At 40.6% G+C, this 24253-nt stretch overlaps 1 protein-coding gene across 4 annotated transcripts in view; it reads left to right on the top strand.

Moving 5' to 3' along the window:
* The first annotated feature begins 2374 nt into the window (after positions 1 to 2374).
* Positions 2375 to 24253, top strand: part of LOC112550817 (transmembrane protein 263-like) — a 273093-nt gene continuing 251214 nt past the window's right edge. Inside the window, exons 1-2 of one of the 4 annotated variants that reach the window (XR_003094831.1) lie at positions 2375 to 2467; positions 3053 to 3118. Coding sequence is in view for 2 of the 4 variants with exons in the window: in XM_025207942.1 (XP_025063727.1) it covers positions 2398 to 2467 (70 nt within the window). In the remaining 2 variants the exon portion in view is untranslated. The remainder of the gene's footprint in view (positions 2468 to 3052; positions 3119 to 24253) is intronic. The other 3 variants (XM_025207942.1, XM_025207941.1, XR_003094832.1) reach the window with 3 other exon arrangements.

The following is a 24253-nucleotide window of genomic DNA, read 5'->3' as shown; positions in this document are numbered from 1 at the left end:
CTTTTGTCCTAGGCTTTCCTGGTGGAAGAAGAGTTGAGGTATAGGATGGGAGAACACTTTAGTTGTGTCCTTTTGACAGGGTTTTGATATAAATATTAGTCTTGCAAGGGTTTTTTTCTTGTTAACTGGGCTTGTGTGTAGAGCTTCAGATACACTCTTTATTTAGTCTGGAGCTCTAGAGACGGACACATGCACTCTGATCCATTCATTCCCTTCATAGATTCATGGATGCTAGGGTCAGAAGAGACCTCAACAGATCATCAAGTCTGACCCCCTGCCTAGGCAGGAAAGAGTGCTGGGGTCAGAAGACCCCAGCCAGATGCCTATCCAGCCTTCTCTTAAAGACCCCCAAGGTAGGGGAGAGCACCACCTCCCTTGGAAGCCCATTCCTTACCATTTAATGTGATGGGTGGAGGAAGATGATTAACAATGAGAGTGCTGGGGTTGAATAGATTTTTAACTACCTGTTGTAAACTCAGCTAGCTCTCCAAATCAGGAATCTGCTTGCTAACAATTCAACCCAGATCTTTGTGATGAACATAAGGATGGTCAGCTCACTAGACTAGTAGCCAGGCACTACTGGGTTTGGAGACCAGTTACTTATATGGCTCACTTTGATTTTTCTGTAATCTGGGGTCAATTCTGGTTACTGTGAAGAATGATTATTTAATGTTTGTGTGGAACTTTGACTTGAAGATATAAGGTGCTGTTACTAATTGCCATAAATGTAAGGAGAAATTATGTCAATGTTAATGCAATAATGTAAGTAAAAAATTGCACATTGTCATGAAAGTCAGAAGTCAAGGTTACAACTATGTTATTAACTTGACAGAGTTGCACACGCTGCTGGTTTTACTATTAGATCCTTTATGATGCAGTACTATACAGTTGTCTCTTTGTCTCTGTCTGGTTGAAGTAGCAGGTAGGTAAATAGTTGAAAGCTTAAGCTACTTCCACAAGATCAAGAGTTTGTTGTTCCTTATGTGTGGGGAAAATACATGATGGGCAACAATGTCAAGTCAATCTTAAAGGCACATCCAGAAACGCCAGAAGTTAATACTGCAACCTTAATGCTTGCACTGTATTTAATTAGCACTTTTTTTTGCATTTAATTTCACAATTTAAAGAATTCATTGCTGTTCAACTTTTACATGGCTTGCAGGCTTATTGGGCATGAAAAGCTATGTCTGCTAGCCCCATATCTATGATCAAAAACTGTAGCTGGAGATCTACAGAGGCTGTGTTCAAAGTACCATTTTCATATGGTAAAACCCATTCCTATTGTTATTAGAATAAGCAAAAGTCCTATTTCATAATGAGACCTTTGCCTATGCTAAGCTCCAGATTTCATATGTTTTGCTCTAATAGCATTCCAAAAAAAACCAAACTGGTATAATAATATTTTTCCTGAAAAGGGAAAAAGGATTTTTGTTCACTTGCCCACAACCTAAAAGGTTATGGTTTTCCGGTCTGGTCCAGTCCTTCCAGCTTCAGGAGCACAAATGAAAAATAGGCTTAGGTATGTGAGAAGAAATGACTCAAAGTGATTTTATTGTTTTGACAATTGAATGGGTAAATGGCACCTTATTATGGAGACACTATTTAGTATCAGTCATTTACAATTTTAAATGTCAGATTAGGCTAAGGTAAGCAGATGTAAGACAATGAACATGTCCATCCTAGAGGTCAAAAAATCCCTTTGCTCATTTTGAAACAAGTGGTATGCAACAATCTGGTAAGCAGCTGTTCTGCTTAAGAATCTGTTGTAAACGTATAGCTATGGTGAGAACTGGAATATTGACGTATTAACTAGCTTTTTAATACTTGCCCTGGCAGTACTTTCATGTCACTTGGACTGTTCTTTTCATAGATAAGACCAGGAGGGCTGTTGTGGTAATTCAGTCTATCCTAACAAGCCATAGGAATTCCCAGTAGTACTTCCCATTTTGAATTTAGAAGAGATTCTTAAGGAAAATACCTAATTGTGATTACATTTTTTTCTTTGGAAAATACACCAAGGTCATTATTAATTTGCTTTAGCTGTCACACCCTCATTGTTAAAAATGTAGGCCTGTTTTTATGTATTTATTTGTTTAACTGTAGTCTTCAGCTTTTGGATGTGTTATACCTTTTTGTGTTCTGAGTTGAAGAGTCCTCTTATTTACTCCCTGCATAGGTTCTTATATGGTATGAGTATGATTAAGTAACCCTTTGACCACCTCTTTGGTAAGATTAATTAATTGGACTCCTTATGCCTTTCTGCTGTAAGTCACAACTTTAGTCTTTTCAGTTAGTGTTCTGACCTTACTTTGCACCCTCACCAAATTAATTCGCATCCTTCCCTAGTTAAATCTTCTTTGCATTTTTTCCTTACAGGGACCCAACTTAGAAACAGAGATGGTAGAAGATGAAAGTGACACTACCAATGAAGAAGTGCCCCCTCATTTGCGGGAAGAGCCTCCTGAAGGTACAGTAGGAGCAGCTAATATAAACTCTCATAGTCCTCTGAGAGAATGCTCTGGCCAGGAAAGAAAGTTTTCCTGAGGCAGAACCCTGCCTCTCCATTTCTGGTTGGAGCAGTGAGAATCAAGAAGCCTTGATAATACTAATAGTAGAGACCAGCCTCTTAAGCATGAATTCTAGCTAGTACCTCAACTTTCTTTTAACACATGTACTTTATCATGCACTCTTCCTTGAGCAGACACTGATGAATGATCTTTAAGATTTGTGATTTAAAATGGTTATGTGTATCCTGTTTGTTGACCCAGAAATGAAGCAAGATAGAAAGACAGTTTCTATCCTGTCTTCTTTGTGATTTAGTACAATCATAAGGGAAAATCTGCCCTAATATGTCACCTGCTTTCTCTCCTTGCCCTTCTCTGCAGTGCTGCATTATCTTAACTATGCCCAGCAGAGACTGGCAAGCCTAGATTTAATGAGTAAATTTTTTTCTTCTTTCTATCTTTGCTTTTGGAAGTTGGCAGCAAGTCTCCCAGTCAGTAGGCAACTCAAATGCCAATTTTAATTAAAAACCTACTTTCTAATTATATAGCCTGGATTACACAAAGAACAAATCTCTTCTCGCTGCTTGGACATTTCTGATGCTGCACAGAGCAAAGTAGGTGTGGTGTCCTGTTGAATTGAAGCAGCTAACATTGCTGTCTGCATGACTGATTTTGAGCCTCCTCTCTCTAACTCATTGACTTAAAATATAGTTATTCATAATTGCTCTGGAAGTCTTAAACAATTCTAGAGACTGCTGAACTTTTTATTAACAGCAAGCTATTAAAATGGGGTCTTTCTCTTGTCAGATATTGGGGGAAACGCACACTTTTACTTTTCTTTAATAGATAAGTGTCTGTCCTTGACACAGTCTCTTTAGAGACAGTCACTGTTTGAAAGGGAATAAGTGCTGCGTAGATACAGTACCATGTGAGAATCTTCATCACCTTGTTCATCATTTTTCTATAGTTTCCTAATTGCATTCTGATGACTTGTTTTGCTGTTTTTCTAAACTTCACTGCTTTTCTACCAATAGACTGTATTATGGAGGTAGGTGCAGTGTACACATCTCTGGGTCCTTCCTATGTTAGACCTCCAGCCTACTAGGAATAGGTGGAAGGCCTGTGAATTATTATTCTATGTTTAGGATGAAGATCAAACTATTTTTAATTGAAAATCATCTCAGGTTGGTCACCTCTGACCCCAATATTACTTCCTTGAAAACTGAGGAAGATACTGATGTGCTGACAGGTGTCAGGTTGTTATCCAACGTGATGACAAAAATGAATGTGAGGATCCTTACTATGAATGTAATACCTGAATGATCAGCACCAAAAGTACACAGGTGTTTGCTTTGTTTAAGTCTCTTTGCTTTGAATATTGTGTGTGACTGGAGCCTTAGAGTTACTAATAGGTTAATAGATGGGTTACAGGGCCTTCATCTTTGGGGCATTATATTGATTCCAAGTAAGGTAATTCAGCTTACTTCTTTTCTGTAACTTAATGCTAAGTCACCTCAAGATTTGCCACATGTTCTTGGGATAAGTATCTCAATTGCTGCCATAAACCAGTATGTTTAAAGACTGAGTTATCTTGAAATGGTGAAACATAGGGTATCATGATTTTATATCAAGATAACTTACAGGGAATGCATTAGTAGCTTTCACTGTACCTGACCCTTATTCAGTGATTTCAGATTTCTGAATCAATTAATATAAGGGTTAGAATAAATGTAGCTGAATGTATTATGGTTAAATATTTGGCTAAGGTTTGGCTTCCAAGAAACACCTTCTATATTTGTCACTGTCAAGTTGAAGGGTAATGGAAAATGTTGTAATGTTGGCAGCTGTATTTCCATTTGCGTATGGGGCTGTACAGTCTGAGATTAGCACGTTTTCCCCAGCTTTTTCTGCTATTGCTGATGCTAGGAAAGAAATATGCTGGGGGATGAGGTGGCATTTGAGAGAATCCAGCATGTGACTGCAGCACTGAAGCAAAGAACCAGTGAAACAGGTGTGTCAAGTGAATTAAATTCTAGGGTATCTGCCTACCTTAAAATGATACAGCGTGACTAGGTATAGCAAAATGAGATGGATAGAACCCTCTCTAACTTCTGGTACGCTCTCCTTGAGAGCAAAGAAAGGGCAGAAAAATGTTCTAGAATAACAACATCAAATTATTGTGGAGTTACAGTGGTGTTATTGTATGTTGGTGGAGTTAAGCAACAGAGGTCTTTCAGTTCATGAGTTATAGTCATAGTCATAGCACACCAACAAGAATTGTTACAGAGATTCTGGGAGATGGTAGGAGCAGTTCAGACATGAGCCATTACAAGTAACATACAATAAGAATAGATCTTTGAAGTTCTTTTAATAGAAGATACAATTAAGTACCATCTTTTTCCTGTTTCTCTTTTATTGTCATGTGTTCCCCTTGATAACATTTTTCAAGTTAAATCAAAAACTTCGCAAAAAAATACAGTAAATCATGTTGTTGTAACTGCAGCACTCTTGTTCCCTGGGATCTATGAAGTGGAGGCAATGTCTACTCGCTGCTGTGTAATGAGAGCACAAGGGATGACGAGTTCTCTAGAGTCTTTTCTCTTCTGACTCAATTTAGTATTTCACCAAGTTGCATCATAGTGACTTAGTGTAAAGTGTATTTACTCTCATTCTAGAGGGATCAGAAATAGAAAAGCCATATATTATTAGTCATTATGATGTGACTTTGTAAAATACTGAATATATAGAGTGCATGCTTGTGTATAATATTTATATATTATATACAAGCAACCCCAGCTTAACACAGTTTAGCTTGGCACTATTTTGCTATAATGCTCATTTTAAATTCATACCTGATTCCACTTAGCGCGTGGGGGAGTTTCGTTATAATGCTCACAGGCGTCAAGCAGGTAGTGTACACTAGTGCCAGAGCTCATCAGTGGTGCACAGCCTCATTGTGCAATTTAGCCTGCCCAGGCCAGGTGCAGCAGGGCTATGACTTGCGCTGGGGGGATCCCTGGATGCTGTGCCCCATTCCCACTGCCTGGAGTGACCGTGACTGTGGCCATGACTGCCCCCCCCCCAATATTTTATATATATATAAAAAACAATGTTTATAGACACTTGACTCTGTGTATACATTGAATAATTGTAACACGCTCCATAGCAAATGCAGGACTTTCACTCATTTGGCTTTACTCTCCTCTTCCCAGTCACAAGAGACACTAGAGTGGCATGGTCTAATTTACAGACTGTTTTCTTGTTTATAAAGCTAATTTTAAGTTTTTACTTGTTTATAAGGCAATCAAAATAATATTACATGCACACACACACACTATATTATGTGTGTGTAGTATTACTTTTGATTGCCTTATGAGTAAGTAAAAACTTACAGTTAGCTTTATTTGATATGCTTATCAAAATGAGCTTATATGAGGACAATGCGCACTCTAGCAATGCTTTACTTTCTGACACCTGGTCCTTTGGCATCATGATAACTTTGAAGGTCTAAGAACATTCCTGTAAAATGCTAGGAAGAATGGATCTGGGAATCCCAGTGAAACAACTGAATGCATTAGGAATTGGCGTAGGGTGGGTGGGTAGGTGTGTGTATGTGTGTGCATGCACGTTCTGACACCATTGTCTTATAGCTGCTGCTAGTATTTGACTTATTTAAAAAATGCAAATTTCATATTTGGATTTTGCTGTTTTATACAGTCTGAATCTGTGGGAAGTGACTGACTATATATCTTAGTTTGTGATGTAGGATTATGCTATTACTAATGGCATTGATATGCAGTGCCCTTTGTTTTTTTTCAGGTAGAGAATGCTATGAATTCTTATTGAACAAAGCTAAGGGCTGGATGGAAAGGTTGAATCTATAGAAGGATAGCAAGGTTCATTATGCCTACAAAATTAAACCTGCAAATGTGTCTATATTGAGAAGCCCTTTTGTGGACACATGAGGGTGCTATATAGCTAAGAATGCAGCAATTGCTGAAAAATATGAGCAGTCCTCTTTTCTAAAAGGCTAGCTACATAGAATATTCTAATAGGCTCTCATGGTTTGAAATCTAGGCTGGAGATTTTTGTGTCTCTTATTCACCCAGATGCAGGTGATATAAATGCATGTAGTCCTGCTAATTCCTTTCTTATAAACTACTTCAATATGACATGGATGGCTTTTAGTATCCTCAGTCTTACAGGTTAGTAATGGTCTTTGAAATAGTCTTTACCTTTTGACTAATTAACTTTTCTTTTCATCATCACTTACTAAATATCTCCTTAATGTTTGATCTCATTAATGTCCTATTTAATAAAAAGCAAATGGAAGGGGTGGAGAAAGATTAATGTCATCTTGCACTCTGTGGAGTACCTCTTGCTCTGATTAGGTAATAAACACTCCATTAGGGTATCCAGCACAGAGAAGAGCATCCCGGGAACTCTGGAGGGACAAGTCACCTTAAGACTGTTAGTTTGACAAAGCAAAACCTCAGCTGTTCTGTGCTCGCTAGATGGGCTTCACCACCGCTGGGCAATGTGCTGTGGTATAAACTAAACTACTGAAGGAAGGAAATAATACTGATAAATTAGAATGAGTATGTTTTAACTTTAGTGGTGATGGGTAGTGTCTGACTAAAAATCTGAACTGTTGGTTCGTAGCATTAAGAAGAACCTTCCTTTGTGGATATGTAATCCAATTGCTCTTTTTGGATCTTAAAGCAGCAAACATTATAGTCTTCTAAGCCATCCCCTACAACTGATAGCTCTTCTGGGATCTCTCTTAAAAAAAAAAAAAAAAAAAAAAAAAAAAAAAATTCCTGTACCTGGGACATCCTTCCCAATGAAAGCTTTATTGAAAGTGGTATGTTTTTGTTAAGAGTTCTGGCCTGCATGAATTGACATTTTCTGATTTAAAAAAAATGCTGTAAAATTTATAGCCAGTCAAGAATGTTGAAGCCTGCCTGCCTGGTCTTTCACCTAAAAACTGTTTGTGGGGGAGAACTTTCCCTAATAGGTCAAATGATCAACTTTCACCAGCAAGAACCATAGTATAGTTTCATAACTGTTACCTGCATGTTGTCTTCCTTTTTATTATGATTTTTTTTAACATGACCCAGGTTACCCCCAAATTGACTGAATTTCCAGAAATCAGACTTCTGACTGACTGGACTGACATACTGTACTTGCTTTGTCTACCATGAGAGTAATATTTTTTGGAAGTTCTAGCAAGTCATTTGAGCAAAACTACATCTTTTGTATGCTTTCCTTTGCTGTTCGTCTTCAAAAATTGTACTTTCCTTGGAGCTGTCCAACTAAAACCAGCACACTAAACCTGTACTAAAATTCTTTTGCACAATATATTTTGAACTCAGTTGATAACTATAGCTTCTGTGCTTTGGAAGTATGTAACGTGTCCATGCTTTTGACCAACGGACAGTAATTCTGTCTTTCCACTCATGCAGCTCCATTGTCTTGTGGCTAAGGACTGTGAAATAGGAGGTACGTACTGTGCTCCTACTTCTATCATTTACTGTGGGCATGTCTAGCTGAGATGCTGGTGCCTTCCCAGACTGGAAGAAGCATAGTTTTGTTAATGCTGTGCATGTGCCAGTAAGCTCTGTCACTTCTTGAAGCACATGCAGTGCTACATGTATGTGGCCTGTTACTTCCAGTTCAGAAGCTAATGTGTATGGAGTGGGTGCTGGGAGTTGGTGTCTCTTAGCATAGTGCTGCCTTGTTCCCTACAGAGATGCTCTGTGTGTCCTTGTTCAGGTCTTTTTCTCTCTCTCTCTCTCTCTCATGTGTGCTCTTGTTCTCTCTGAATCTTGGTTTTCCCCAACTCCAAAATAAGAATGGTAATTCTTATTTGTATGGGGGGGGAGGAGGGGTGTCATATGACTAAATAGCTTCTATCCAAGAATCTAGAAATAAATCCATCTTGGTAAGTTGTGATTGAGTATATTTAATGGTAAAAGTTTTCCTGATGCACTTAATTCATCAATCATTTTGAATTCTCTAAAATTTGACTTGGGAGATTTTAAAACAACAATTACAACTTCGGTCATTTCTATTTTTGCTGCTTCAGCCTTGTGACTGTCTGGATCTGGGAGTCTGTGTACCTTTTAACATCTTCTCATCTGTTTAAAAAAAAAAATCAACAGTTCCAGATCTTCTGCTCTAAGTGCCCTGGAGCTTAAGAGCATGGTCTCTCTTCTCTCTCTCTCTCAATTGTGGCCCAAATTTTGTTAAACCCTTTTCTGGTGTTGGCCCAAATATAATTCCTGTGTAACTGAAGAGAACTGCTCCACTCTTCATACAAGGTCTGTCTTCACATTTTTTGTTCATCTTGCAATACATTTTAACATCAGTCCAACCTATGTTCATCCATTTTCACCTCCCTACCTCCCCCTCTTTCCCAGCAAAAGCTGACTGTAACCTTGACTTACATTCCCCAAAGGCTACTTCTCCTTCTGTAATGGTTTATTACCTTACTCCTTAGGGAGCTTCAGTGCTTTTAATTTCAGGTTACTGTACTATTAAATTCTTAGAATAGCACCCCCCCACACACGTTATTGCTACCATATACTTCCCAGTGTCAGCTTGAACCTTGAGTTCAGCAACTCTTATGGAAACAGCAAGTACCCTATTTTAAATTTTTATTTTGCTTTCTCTCTGTATGCCATTCTTGCTTTCCTGTTTACAGTCTCCCATGATATAATGAGAAGTTACTCTGGCAGCTCAGCATTCCTTTCTCAAGCTTATCCCAGGCCCTGCAAATCATTCTGTTGCTAAATGTGCATAGCACACGTTTCCAATGGCAGCATAAATAGTCTCTAAATGCCTGGCCCTTTCCAAATGTGATTTGTTTGCGTAACTTAAATATGGGAAACCTCTTATCAGGGATCTTGTCATTACATTAGGTTTATGTGACAAGGCTCTAACTATCTAGTTTTCCCTAAGGTGTTTGTGTAAAAGTCGATTGAGAGTATTTTCATACTCTGTTTTTGTATACTGATTATTGGCAGCGTACATCATCTGAATCTACAGGAACCTCAAGCTGAAAGGGTACTGGGAGCCTCTTAAAAAATGTATCATTTAGTTTATTAGTCAATGCGTTTTAAATGGTTCTAGAAATTAGTCTTTTATAGTCACTTTTTTAATGATAAAGAGGCCATATTTTGTTATACAGTTAAAGTGACAGACCATAGTTTACAATCAGTATTATTTATGAATGTGTGCATATGATGTAGCATATAATCTACACATTAGTTTTGTTCCTCCCAATGCCATTAATTTAGCAATAGCACCAATAGTTCCTGAGTATTTAGGCTTAACTACCATTGGCTTTTTAGAAACTGGCCTAGTAGCAAATATGAAAAAGGAAACAGTTCTGTTAGCTACTTCTGGTTTTCATTACAAAAATAAGCAAACAAATTTAATCATTTAGTCTAAACTACCACAATCTCACTAAGTAAAAACCAACAATACAATAATTGAATTAAAGTCATAACTGAGATGGATAATTTTAGTGATCAAAGGCCCTATCATTTAATCAATTGACATGCTAAATCAAAGTAATATAGCAGGTAATCAGATCAAATTGTGAAGCTGACACACACAATTGCTTTCAGTTAATTCTGCATCAGAAGATTTGAAGGCGGAGCTGGTTTCCTTTATTGAAATTCAACTTTTCAGCTGCAACACTGTCTTTCGCTTGACTCTCTGTTTTGGTGTTAGATTTTTAAGATCACCTAGAGCAGGCAGTAAATGCAACTTGGCCAGTATTAAGATACCTACCTTTTGTCTATGTATCCTCTAAATAGTACTTTCTGTAAAATCTTGCTGCTCTTGCATTATGTCTTGTTCATACACCAGGTGCTGTGCGGTGTGATGAGGATGAATGCCCCTTTCATACATTATAGAACAGATTTTAAGGACAAAAAATATGATCATTGTGATCCACAATAGCACAACTCAGGTGAACACCTTTTTTTTAATTGCTGTAGAACTTGCTGACAGATCAGAGCAAAGGGATTTTTTAAATCTCTTAGTGGTGGACCAACCATATAATTGGGAGTGATTGTGGACAAGCTTTTGGTCACAAAGTATCTTTCTTTGTATTCTCTTAGGTTAGTATTTCCTTAAGTTGATCTCTTTTTGGAGTAGGTTGGGTGAAGAAGATGCTTTTTCAGTTTTTCTGAGGCCCTCCTGCATAACTGTTGCACATTTGGAAGAGAAGGGCACTTTGTGCCTGAAAGATTTGTCCAGCATCTCTCTCAACTATTTTTTACAGAACCAAACAGATATCACAAAAAGCCTTGCCTCAAACGTTTCCTGGACCATCACAACTACAACATCACTCCAACCCTTAGTTAGATGATGTATTTGGGAGTTTAGAGTTTTGTTTCATAGAATCTTTAATCTTGGTGCTGTGTCCATACACTCTTACACAGAAGAATGAGGGATCTCTCCCATTAAAATCAAAATAATTTGCTCTTCTGCTTTCTTTCCTTGAGATCCTTGGCTAAATTTATTGTGAGAATTAGATGCTGGAAGCTTGGTCAGTTCTTGATGTCAGCAGAAATCTCTTGAAGAGTAATGGATTGTTTAGGCTGGCATAGTTGCCTGGAGGCTTTCACCTCTTCTTCTGCTGGCTTTCCAGGGTAGTAATGTATACTGGCTTAGGGAGGATGTGTGAGTCGCAAGGGTACACTGTTTTTCTTCATGTCCTTGACCTATTCCACTGAGCTGTGTTTACAACATAGACAACATGTGAAGATGGCTTGGCTCGGTTTTTAGACTTAGCTTGCCAGGGGAAAGAGGCTTTTTCTTTTTACTTATTTTGTGGGCAGAACTCAGGGCTATCACAGTCTTGTAAACCAATTTCATAATTTCAAGCCAAGTTAAGTGATCCATAGTGCTGACTCAATCCTCTGGTAGGGGACAAGATTTTAGGACATAGATCACTTATGGAAAGTTCAGTAATGGCTTGTTGCCTCACTTGTATGTTTTCTCTTTAATCCAAAATAGCTGCTTCTAGAAGTAGGTCTGCGAGACTTGGGCACAGGCATGTGCACATACACCCACACGTACATATGCATAGATATGAGCCACTTTTTTTTACAATGCTTAACCTAGAGACTGCTTATTTCTTTGATGGAATGAATTCCCTTCACTACAAAACAGCTTAAGTTGTCCCACATCTGCATCTCTAATGCATATTTGTATGCACGATCTTAAACTTTTGTGCCTGAAGTTAGGCAACTAAACTAATTTATCATCACAAAAGTAGAAGTGATTTTTTTCTTACAAGTACTAAGCACTCTGTTTCCACTATAGTTAGCAGGAGCAGTAGACAGGATATCTCATGGCATGTCTGCATTGCATTCCTAGCACTTCTTGGGGCAGCTCTTACCATTTACACATACCAGACATGGAAACTTATTTATTTATGCACTTTATATGCTGCCCATCCTGACAGCCTTAGCATAGCATGGTTTGCAGTGAGAGAACAGAAGAATTTATAAAATAGGAGAGCCACAAGAGAGGTATAACTGTGAAGTCACTATAGAGCATCTTATCTTTTCCTTCCTAATCCCCCATCTCCCAGCTGCTTTTGAGCCTTCCGGAGATGGAGATCTCAAGAATGTGTCTGAGGGGAAGCCCTGGACAGGCTTCACCACTGTATCTTTAGGTTTTACATATGTGGGTAGGTAGTGTGTGCTCTGGAGTGGGTGACATTGATGCTGGGGATGCCGCATAAATTTATCCTCTAAGATAGGAGTTGCCAAACTTTTTGTCCCTCAACCAGACTGCAAACCCTGGAGCGCTCAAGAGCCTGCATTTTGCCACAGATACGTGTCCCTTCTGCAGCAATAGTAAGTGCAGGCATGAGAGAGGAGCAGAGGGAGATGTAGAGGGGATGGGCAGTTAACACAGCTATGTGCCACCTGATTCTTATGGCCTGGGTTAGACCTTTGCAGACTGGATCCAGCCTGGGGGCCGTAGCTTCCTGACCTTTGCTCTAAGCCAGCTAAGTACCTGCTGCTAACACTTCCAAAGAAACTGTTGGTGCTTACTTGCATCTTCAAAATCAAGCTACTTTTCTTTTGAGTGTCTAAAAATTGCGGAACTAAATATATGTTGGTTACCTACATGTGAAGATCTTTGGGAGGCAAAATTACAAATATAATATGTTGATTTTAAGGTGCTTTACAAGCTGTTTAACAAGCTCACTCTGTGCGCCATTTCAGATGCAACCAGAGCACCTATCTGAATGCATCTGTTAAACAGATGCATGGCAGTGACGCTCCTGAACAGATTGTGCCTACTCTAATCTTAGAAGGAGAATGTTATTGCTTGATTTAGAATTTAGCTTGGATTTAGAATTTAGCTTGGATGCTAGGATTAAAACTCCTTTGGTTGTTATATTTTCTTCTAATGAAGGGCTATGCAGAATATGGCCTGCAGGCCAGATCAGACCCACCAACTGGTTGGATCTGGCTCACAGCTGCCCCTGTGGCACTCCGTGTGGGGCCAAGTCCCACCTGCTCTTGCCCAGGGCAGCCTGCACTGCACTCCTACCAGTGCCTGCTAATGGTCCTGTACCTAACCCCAGTGTGCATGATTTCCTGGTGGGGCTGCTCATGATGTGGCTGCAGCTGCCTGGAGAACTACTTGGTGCCCCCCACCTCCAGCAGCTGCTCCTTCTCCTGTGCCTGCTGCACCACTCTGGGCAGTAGGTAGCACAGGGAAGTGACGGCAGCTATGTGGACATATGCTGGGCACCGCACACCCAGCCAAGTGCGGGGAGGAAGCTGCACCGGGTGGCTCTTGTCTCAGCGCACGGGGCTCAAACTCCAGCTTCTGGCTGCTTTCCACCCACTTGGCCACCCATAGTGGCTGCTCATTGTGTTGGGTGGGCAGAGTGGATGGAAGGCAGCTGGGAGCTGGAGTTAGAGCTGGACCCCCACATGCTGGGCAGGAGCCACCTGGCTGCAGTTCCCCCCCACTTCTCCTCCTGTCTGACTGGGTGTGTGGTGCCTAGAATGCATTACCACAGCCACCTTCACTTATGCATGCTACCTACTGTCTGTAGCGGTGCAGTAGGGGCAGGAGGAACTAGTGGAGGTGGGAACCAAGCAGTACCCAGGCAGCTACAACCTCACCATGAGTACCCCTTCTTGGGCTGGGGTTGGTGGTCTGGAGTGGACAGAGCTCAGCCCTGTGCAGAGTGCCATGGGGGCAGTCTCAGCCTGGGTTGGGGGGCAGGGGTGCGGTACACCTGTACTACACTGACTGGGTGAGCTCTGCTGCATGTGTCCCCTGCACACTTCGCCCCCAACATACAATAAATTTTATTTTGAGCTGTTATGGAGTATCTTCCATATACACGACTCAAACACTTAAATCAGGACAAAAATATTTTTAAAAATAAAATTAAAACATTATGGTAGAGGCCTGTTTTTAGTATACGATTTGTTTTTTATCTATTATTCCTTAAAATGTTATATTCAGAAAGATTTTGTGTGTGACCCTTGACAGCTTATCAAAATGTGTTAAGTTGCCCCGCCAGCCAACATAATTGCCCACCTCTTTTCTAATGCCTTAGGAAAGAAGAGGCAGATAAGGTTCTTTGGGTAAATCTATTATCTTTTATTAGACCAAGTCAAATAGTTGGAAAAATTCTTCTTTGCAAGCTTTCAGGTATAATTTTCTATGGCAGCTCCTTGACTCTAGCCTGGACAATCAGTTTGGTTCTGAGTTGAAGGGAAGTGTCTTTTGAGTCAAAATCTTGAAGCATTCTGGATTTTGATTGGAGATTCTTACTTATCAGCCCAACTACTGCTTAACTTGAAAAATTCTGACGAGATCGTTTTCAAGGTGATGACATAATAGCAGGCCAAGAGAATGACATAAAGCAAAACTGGTGTTGAGAGTAGTTAGCCTTTTAGGTTGTTTAATACATCTATAGACAATAGAAGCTAAGAGGAGCTGTGAAAGGGAAGCTGTCAGAATGAGATCTCTTTCACAGTATCATAGTTACCCAAAGGAAGATATGGAAACATTGAGGCACTAAAAACCACACCGATAACTTAAAGTAGGCAGTTTTGTACTGTACATTAGCAAAGAGATAGGACCTGGAATGCTCTTCCATCTCTAATTTCTTTCCTTTTCCTGATAGCAATAAGGTGCCTTCCTGATAATATAGGCAGGATATTCTGACACCATGTTGCTAGACTGCCTTTATCTGTTATTTTGGACTTTTCATCTTGCATCCTTTCCATTTCCCATACCTTGCCTGCCAGTCTGCATCTATTAAGAGATATGTTGACTAATGCTGAGTTTAATATTTCCTTCTGCCACATGAGGTGTGCCCTATGGGTGTTCTAGTGTACACAGCATTACAGTCATCCTGACCTGAGATCTGAGGCTCTCAATATGGGGGTTATCTGTCTCCTTTTGCAGATGTTTTAGGTGGCTTATTTTGGTTTTCTGCTTGGTGCTGAATTAATGTCTGGCTTACTCTGCAGAGCACCCCAAAAGTGAACAGGGTGAGAATCATTTTCTTGGTCTGTATAAACCACATGCTCACTTTAAAAGTGAAGACTAAAACAGTTGTATCTGATCTGTAATGGCTTCCAGGATCTAGGAGTTTAAAATCAGTATTACAGTGGGATGGAAACTGGCTTACAACTGGAGAAAGAGCTTGATGATTTTGGACTGTAATTATCTTTTACTTTACAGAATTTGGTAGGTAATCTGTAGACAGGAGATTTTCAAAGGGTAGACAACTGATGAGTGATTTGTACTGTATCTTTGCAAAACCTTCCCTAAATAACTAGCAGGCTGTTTGAGAAGGGACAAGGGGACAGAATGATTAAGGTGCCTTGCAACAACTCTGGAGCCATGTTTAAGCCCTCCTTTGGATTCATGCCTAAGGCCTTACCTAACTGACCCAGCTGTAAAAAGGTATGTGCTCATTAAACCTGGGAAGCCAAAAATGCTTGCTATGTAACTTCCTTATGTGCTGTTGACTAAAAAAAAAAATGATGTTCTTTAACCATGATAATGCAGTGGGCCATTTGGTTTTGATGAACCTTCCTATTCAAGTATTTGCAAGAGAGGAATTTGCAAGGAGCTCATTCTGGATTCTGCTGCTGTTTCTTTCTGACAGTTAAACTTCATAATAATGGCTGTCTTCAGGCAAAGAAACAAAACAAAGATTGCTATTTATGCTTGGCTATTTTCTTGTTTCTTTCAGGCATGCATTTGCTTTCCTAAGAGGTTCTGCCTTTCTTGATGCCCAACTTGCCATAATTCTGGTTTATTATCTAAAGCAGTAGTGCTCAACCTCCAGCACATGCGCTGAATCAGCTGTGCAGTGTCATCCAGCTTGGGGGGTTTCCCATGGGTCTGGAAATTGGTGATAGGGGAGTGGTGGCAGTATTAATTGCTGTGGCTTCTAGATCTACAGCCATTAACAACTACCTCCATTCCCTTGCCACCATATTTCTGGCTCCATAGGGAGCCCTATATGCTGGATGACAAAACCTGCATGCTGGATCATGCTAGCGCGTGAGATCTGGGCTGGCATTGGCCCATGAGATCCAGGCTGTGTAGCCAGAGGGTTGAGCATCAGTGATCTAAAATAGTGTGTTTGGTTAGGCTAGCCATTGGTATGTAGAAAGATACTGGAACAGAGTAAAGTACTGCATGAAAGGAAATGGCAAGCTTAATTGTACTAAATGCCCCAAACTACCAGATCTCGTTATCTGAATCTTCATGCCATGGTTTTAAAGTCATGATGCTCGGAAATGCAAAATAAGATTCCAGCTTACTACCATTGCTGGTTTTATTGCCTGTACTTTGTGCTTTATAGTCTGACATTAATAATGTTACCCTTTATTGCAGTCTCTCGTGTTTAACATCTGGGGTGGCGTTTTACTTGAAACCTTCTGAATATTTTTTTTCTTTATATAAAGAGGAAGGCTGGTAAGCACTTTGTTCCAGAGCTAGTTGACCTCATGCTTACAGTGAAGGGTTTTTGTGTAATCCTTCTCAGGTTTGAAGAACAGACCAGTCTCACATTTTTCATGGAAAATAATTTACTTAAGTGGTATAATAAGAAGTGATAAAGTATAATTAAGAAGAAAAAATTAAGCAAGACCTGATTTGTGATATGCAGCCTGTTGAGATGTATTGGTCTGTGGAGTTCTAGAAGAGAAATAATGTCAGCCTCGTATTTGAGAGAGAAACTGAGGGTGCTGGTAGATGTGCAGCTCCCCAGTCTAACTCGTGGTGCTTCACAGAAAGTGCCATGTGTTAGACTGACCCTCCCAAGCCAACAGATGTTTGCTGCCGAGTCGGGACAGTGTGGGGATTGAGTTCCGCTTTGGATCCGATCCAGCCAAAGAGCTGCATGTCTGTGTGCAGCTTCTCTCCCCTAGCCCTACTCCCTCAGCTCTGATGCTGTTTGAATGATGGAGGGAGGAAGAAGGGAGGGAAGGAGCTTGAGCTGGGGCTTGTCCCACATATGCTGGGGGTGGGGGGAGGGGAGTGGATTGGCAAACTCCAGCCTGAGCTCTCTCTTCTCTCTCTCGCTCCCCTCCACCATGCAGACAGCACCGGGAGTGGGATTGGGCTGCCCATCTACCCAAGCAGACAGAAATTAATGAAGGTATTCCACTTTGAAGCTTCTTCATCTGAACCCTCATATAATGGGGGTTAATTTGTTGCACGATTGGGGACTTTTAAAGTACTCTGCAGCCATGCACTTCTGTCAGGGAATGGCTGTAGAGTGCTTTTTAAGAGGCTGATCGAGCAACAGATGTAACTTCTGCCTGTGCCATGTGTGATGATGCATTAAATGTAGCTGGATTTGACTTTCCTCAGAATTCTTTGAGGCTTGAGTTGATGGTACTATATAAAATAGACTATATGGACAGGGTCGTGGAGGTATTTTATTTTTATTATTATCATTATTATAGTTATTATCAGATCCTAAATCTGTGTTTAAGCCTTTGTATCTCTTAGCAAGTTTACCGTATCATCACATTAAGATCAGCAAGGAAATGCATGCTATCAGAACTTAAGTATGAATACTTGGCATTTAATATCCCTCTTTTCTCAGTCCTGCTTCAGAATTGGCTCCTCTTGGCCCAGTCCAGGTATCTTTAATGTGATGCAAGACATCTTATTAGTTTTTGATTAACAGTGAGGTTTGTTTTGCTTTCGTGAGACACTTAAATGTCCAACATGACATGCTGTTAAAAACTAAAATCTAAAAGTAGATGGGGTGGGGAGAAGGAGGGAGAAGTAGAATAAGTGCTGTAGGAGAATGATTGGAACAGCTTGGCCTCAGGGAATTAGATTGGATAGGCCATGTTACCGAGATCTAACATTATCTCTAACTTTCTAGCCTGATAGTCTATTTGAACACTGGTAATTTTGAAAAATTTCCTTAAATGTTCTGTGCAGATGACTGCTTTTGAGAAATTCAGGGTAACGAAGGCAGGTTGTAACCACATTGCCCACTTAGTATGCTTTGCAAAAATCTTACCTGGTGCTGTGCAGGTTATTGTTCTATGTACTAGCTATCAACATTTCCTGCGAGAGTTGACTTCACCAAGTGAACTCTGAAAAAGCTTTTCAATGATGGGGATTTTCCATTCTTTGTTTCATGTAAGCTGTTTCATTTTTTGCTGTTGTGTTACTAAAGACAGTCCTGTAGAGGGCTGCAGAGGACTAACATTGACACTAATCAGAGTATTAGAGTTGTACTTAAACCTGTCATGACAATTATGATTAGAATAATAGATTGGCAGGTTTTTTTATATGGTGGAACAAACATTTGCTGTTTTCCCCAAGTTTAAATTCCAGGACAATTAAGAATGTGTCATCTTTTATTTCATAATTAATTCATATCAAAGATAAAATTTGAAAAAGTGGTAAGATGAATGGAATTTTCCCCCTTCTCATCATTCCTTTCTTATTGTGCATTTTCAGGTCTTCCTCTTTCCTCTCCTCCTCCTTTTCAGGTTTGTACAGTTCATTCCACTTTCCACTCAGTTGTGGGACATCTTTAAATGAGACGTGTGAGAATGGGAGATGGGAATTGTGAGAGTATGGTGATACCTAGTGAAGGAGAGACTATGGAATATTTACCGTGACAGTTTCCATACAAATGGATTAAGTTTGATTTTTCCATGCCATACTCTGGAAGTGGGTCCTATACCATCGCAAAATAACTTTCAGTCAGAAGCACCCTAAAATAGGCAGATACTTCTGTCCAGTATTGCTAATCTACATGTATCTGATCTTGCTGAAGGTATTCATTTTCTTGTACCAGTATTTCATGAAGGGGCTGAAAGTGCTTGGTAACATTATATAGAAGTAGACTTCCTTGCCTCTGACAGGTTGAGGGATAGTAACTCCTAGGATGTGGTTCCAAGGCAGCTCTGTCCCAGGGCTGCTTTGGTGTTGCTCTAAGGCTGTCCACTGCACTGGTACCAAACAAGGGCAACACTTGTTTCTGACCACTCTAGATGGGAATCTCATAAATTAAAGTATTAGGAATCTCATAAATTAAAGTATTACTGACACCCTGTGAAAGAAGGAGAAAGAAGCTTCTTTGCAAGCAGTTTTGCTTACATTGTATTCAGCAGAGATGTCAAACTCAGGCTACAGGACCCGAACGAGTGGCTCATGGCTGATATGTACACCAGATCAGGCTTGCAGACTGTATCCAGTGTGCAGGGCTGTGTGGCCCTGGCCCTGGATGTATAGCGTACACCCCAGCCCCCAGCCCTGCACACCATGTGGCATGTGGATCCGGTGAAAGGACCCACGGGCAGCAGTGCAGACCAGGTGATAGGCTGTGTAGGCCAGAGCTACCCTGCAAGCCATCTTGGACACCCTGTGGTATACCGCATACTTTCTGTCTCCCTTCTTCTTTACTTAAGGCAGGCATGGAAAACATTTTCTCCAAAATAATTTGCTTGTTCCCAAGCTTAAATCTTAATCCTCTGCATGGAATGTCCTTTCCAGAGCAATACGTTTTGTTGTCACAGATGGAAGATTGTGACTGAAGTAGAGGAAAAACAGCTGGAACAAGTGAAGTGTTGAGAGAAACACCATTTTCATGCTGATGCCATGAGTTATGCCCAGAGATGGAAAAAAGAAGAAACATAATATATAACACAAGCAGAACTGTTTCTAAAAAGCTAGAGTTTTCAGTGACATGTCAGCAGCTCTTAAAAAAAACAAAAAAACCCCAAACCAAGGAACCCTGAGGCTTTTTCTGCACCTTTTAAAAATGGTATTTCTAGTGTAAGATAATTGGTTTGTTTCTTTTTTTTTTTTTTATCCTAACTTTTTCTTCTTCAGATGCATATTCAGAATATGGAGTGCAAAAAAGGAGGACTTTGGGAGGTTATCCAGTTTGTGTAAAGAGTCCCAGACGAGGACCTTCCTGATTCCATTACTAGGGCAAAGCTGTCATAGGTTTGCCCTGAGATCATCATAAAGCTGTTAGTTCAGAAGACTCCCTTTTTTTTTCCCCTTCCCAGTTTGTCCTGAGCAAGCTCTCAATATAACATGCTGACCTCCGCTATGTACTGTTTCGTTATTCACTGTTCCCGTTTCCAGCGTAGCAGAGAACTGACAGGAAAATGGAGTCTTCAGCCCCACTTGGACTGTCTCGAATGCGTTCGCACAATTGTAACTGACAAGTAGTAGGTCAGTCATTGAATCGCAGAGCAACTCTAGCTGGAGATGCTGCTTCTGTTTTTAAAAACCGTGGACAGGCATTTGCTTTCATGTTTTTAGACCTTGGATACAACTAATCAATAGTGTCCCTTGTTGGACTTCTCGCAAGCTAAGCACTTTGGGCACCTATGATTTTGCACTATTTCTTTTTTGACAGGTTTTCCATTTATAGGCTTAATCTACTTCTGTTTGGAACAGACACTGTTACTCTTCTGGATTTAAAACTCTCCTTTCATTTAATTGAATGAAATGCCCCACTTTCCTGAATGCCACCCCAAAGATGAAAATCTGCTGCCTAACCATAAAGCAATAAATGTCTATGAAGCGGAGTGCCTGATTGATCAGGGAAGAGGAAGGTAAATTGACCCTGTTTAGGATTGCAGCACGAATTTAATAGCAACATTAAATGAAGTTCTGTCCCCAGCAGACACGGGAGACATCCTGACCTTATTTAACGCTGATTTATTCATCATGGGAATGGGTTTCGTATCCCTTCTATTCTGTGACTGACAGGCAGGAGTAATTTCTCTCTCAGTACAGATGAGTGCACTGTGGTAGACTCCATTTGCCACATTGACAGGAGCAGAGCACCGTCAACCACAGAGTTAGCTGGAGAAATATTTTCCTTTTCAGTCTCACACTCTAACATGAACATGATGTATGTGTAACAGTGGGGTAGGGAAGAAGGTCACTGAATTGTATGAAACTGAGCCATGAATCCCTTCTGCCAGCTTACACTGTCTCAAATGTGTAAGGAAGACATAGAAAAAACAGGGGATATAATAGTTTGATATTTCAAAACCCAGCAACCTTAAAAAAACCAAACAAATATGTCTAAGTAATGAAAAACAAGCAACTACTGTCTAGTCACACACACCGCAACACTTCCTTAGTAATCTAATGGTCCTTTCACTTGCACATTTGTTCTTCCTTTTACACGGGAGCAGAATTTCCCACTCAACACACCAAGTTGTTCAATTTGGTCTTTACTCTCATAAACAAAGCAGTGTTTGTCATGTCTGCCTCTTTCTCTTTAAGCAGTATATAAGAGCTTTTCCTTCTTTTCCTGAGCATGGACAATTGTAGTTGTGCAGGCCAGGAGCGGTCCGAGGCCCTCGGGGGCGCGCGGCAGGCTGTGGCCAGCAGCCCTGGCACGCGGGTCGGGGAATGCAGACCGGCGGACTAGAATTAGGCACGGACACGTAGCGGTTGATTAAAGATTATTTTACTTACACCGTAGATGGTCGTGGTGCAGGCAGGAAAACTTGCTTGAGTTGCAGTTACAGATGGGAAAGAAGAAGAGCGGACAAGAGTTCTAGTCTCGCGAACTCTAGCCCATTCCGGCTGAAGGCTCTAAAACCGTGAGCCCGTTGTGTCAACCGAAGAAAACAACTCGGAGAAGAGCTCTGGATACACTCACACGAAGTTTGCTAGGCTCCGTGGAACTTGCGCGCAGGGAAGGGGTTGGTTGAGGGATCGTTCGGCGACGGGGAGAGGCCAGAGGTTGATCAGACCCCTATAGCCTTCTTAAGGTACACGCTGGGTCCGTTAGGCTCCGCAGCGCTTAGAGTTCTTCACGAGACGTGAAGTCCTCCTCCTCCAGATGGTTGTGGAGTCCTCCCTTGCGGGGTTCTCCTTGGAGTTCTCCAACTTGGGCGGAAACCGCTCAAGCCTCTTATACAGCTAGCAAGCCAATCACTAGCCGCCACGTGGGAATAATTTAGAACTGGCCAATAGTGGGACACAAATTTGCATGCGGGTGGCGGGAACTTCTTTGCACCGGGGTTTTCTCTTTGCAACTGAGAAATGCACCTTGCAAAGAAAGCTCCTCGTGGCGGGAAATAATTTAGCAGTGCCGAAGCGCGCGCGCACAAAATCACACCCTTGGGTTGTTACAGTAGTCTCTCTCTCTCTCTTTTTTAATATGTTGCAGTCAGTTAATTGACAAAACCCTGTTGCAAAAATAGTCCTGACTCTCTTAAGAATTTGCTGTAATTTTTCACTTAATGTGGAATTCACTACCAGTAGATAGGTAATTGGGTTCTGATAAGCTCTTCACTTAAAACAGACCTGAAAAGTGGGAGAGGAATAAGAACACCCATAACTGGGGGGGTTTAAAGAATAGTTTCTCAGAATGAATAGGCTGCCCATGGAATAAGAGTTTATAATAAACCCTCATTCTTCATGGCACAAACTGATACTGATTTGGGAATGGAGAAGCCGTTATCCCATGGGCAGGCTATTCATTCTGAGGACTAAGGACTAGGGTACTTTTTTATGGTGCATGCAGACAGGTAGATAGAATCCATGACAAAGTGGACTTGGTCAAAATAGTAGGTTTTAGGTTTCATACTACTACTGCAATACTTGACCAAAAATGCCAAATAGTGTATCAGCTTATAACAGTGCCTGCTGCAGCATCACTGCACATCACTGTTGTGTGGGCCTAATTTGAATTGCTGTTCAAGTCTTTAGCTATTTCATTTTAGAAGGATCAGCATGTTATGTTGTAAAGTCCAGGCATTGGCCGTTGTCATTGACCAGTCATTGGCCATTGTCTCATCTCTTTATATTCCCATTTTTAATTTAGAGACTGAAATGCATAGGTGATTGAATGGTCCGGTAACCTACCTGCCTGGAATTTGATAAGAGGTTATATTTAAATAGATGAGAAGAAAACAGGGTCAGGCACAGTAGGTGGGAGGGAAGGGACATTGATCCCATTTCAGCAAGGTTGCTGAAGCATATAACTAACTTTATAGTTCCATTTAAATTAATGGGACTACTTGGATGCTTATAGTTTGCTATGTGTTTAGGCACCTTGCTGAACTGGTGCTACAGTGTGCTCTTTGCAAGCTTTTTTTACAAACCATCTCTACTAATGTTAGGCTACTATTCATTCAGGTATTGCTTTTAGCTTGTGCCTGAAGCCCACTTGCAAATAGACCATTGCTATTGCATATTTTGATCTTTGATTCTTTTTTTTTTTTTAATTCTGACTTGACAGGGAGAAATTCTAAAATACTGTTGATTCCCGTGATGTATATTGGGTTTCTGTACAGGAGAGGGCTGAGAGAGAGTTTGGATTTGCCCTGTTTATGCAGTAGGCTGACTTATTTTTAATCAGTGTGGTGAAGGTGTGAAATCTACCACTGTGCTGCAGTGTACCACTTAGCCTTGTTACTGGGAAGTTTAATCTCCTAGACAGACATCAGTAGAGGAAGCTCACTAATGTATTTAGCAGCACCTGTTCACTTCGTATGGTGTAGTTCCTACGTCTGACATAAGTTTTGCAGTAGTATTGATGAGATGCCACTGACAAGGAAGTTTTCAGAGGCAGTAGATGTTACATTATGACCTGTAAGTTCATTTTATGGCGGTGCCTCTTACTTATTCTCCTCATTCCTTGATACAGGTTTCCCTCACTATATGCTGTACATGTGTTCCTGGAAAACGGCATTTAACTTGAATTTGCATAAAGGGAGCTCACTTTACAATGTAACAAATAGGGATACGTTCCAAGATCCTCGACTGTACTGACCCCTGGACCCATTTCTACCACTTGTACAAGACAATTTTGGTACTCACCAACAGCAGATTGCTCTGTGTTTGTGTGTACTATCATAATGAGGGAATAGCAGCTACAGAAACACGTGTTGCAGACAACGAGCAAGGAGCACAGAGTGACATGGGAAACTATTTTGGTGCGCATTACTCCCACAATACACCACACAATGCAGTTGACTTTGGGATTCCACCACACTGATCGCATAAGAGTGAATTTACTTTGCATATAACAAATTTTTGGTATAAAAAGCGTCATTGCATAAGAATGAATTCACACATGCAGAACCTGCATAAAGGAAGGGAAACCTGTATTAAATAAGGAAAACTTGCAAAACTGTCTTTAAAACTTATCAGTCCTCAGATAAATTTTGCTTCCCTGCTTTTATCATAATATTGATAACAAGACAATA

The sequence above is a fragment of the Alligator sinensis genome, unplaced genomic scaffold, assembly GCF_000455745.1.
Source record: "Alligator sinensis unplaced genomic scaffold, ASM45574v1 scaffold592_1, whole genome shotgun sequence".
NCBI lineage: Eukaryota > Metazoa > Chordata > Crocodylia > Alligatoridae > Alligator > Alligator sinensis.
Note: the sequence above shows the minus strand (reverse complement) of the source record. Positions and strands in the feature narration are given on the sequence as shown.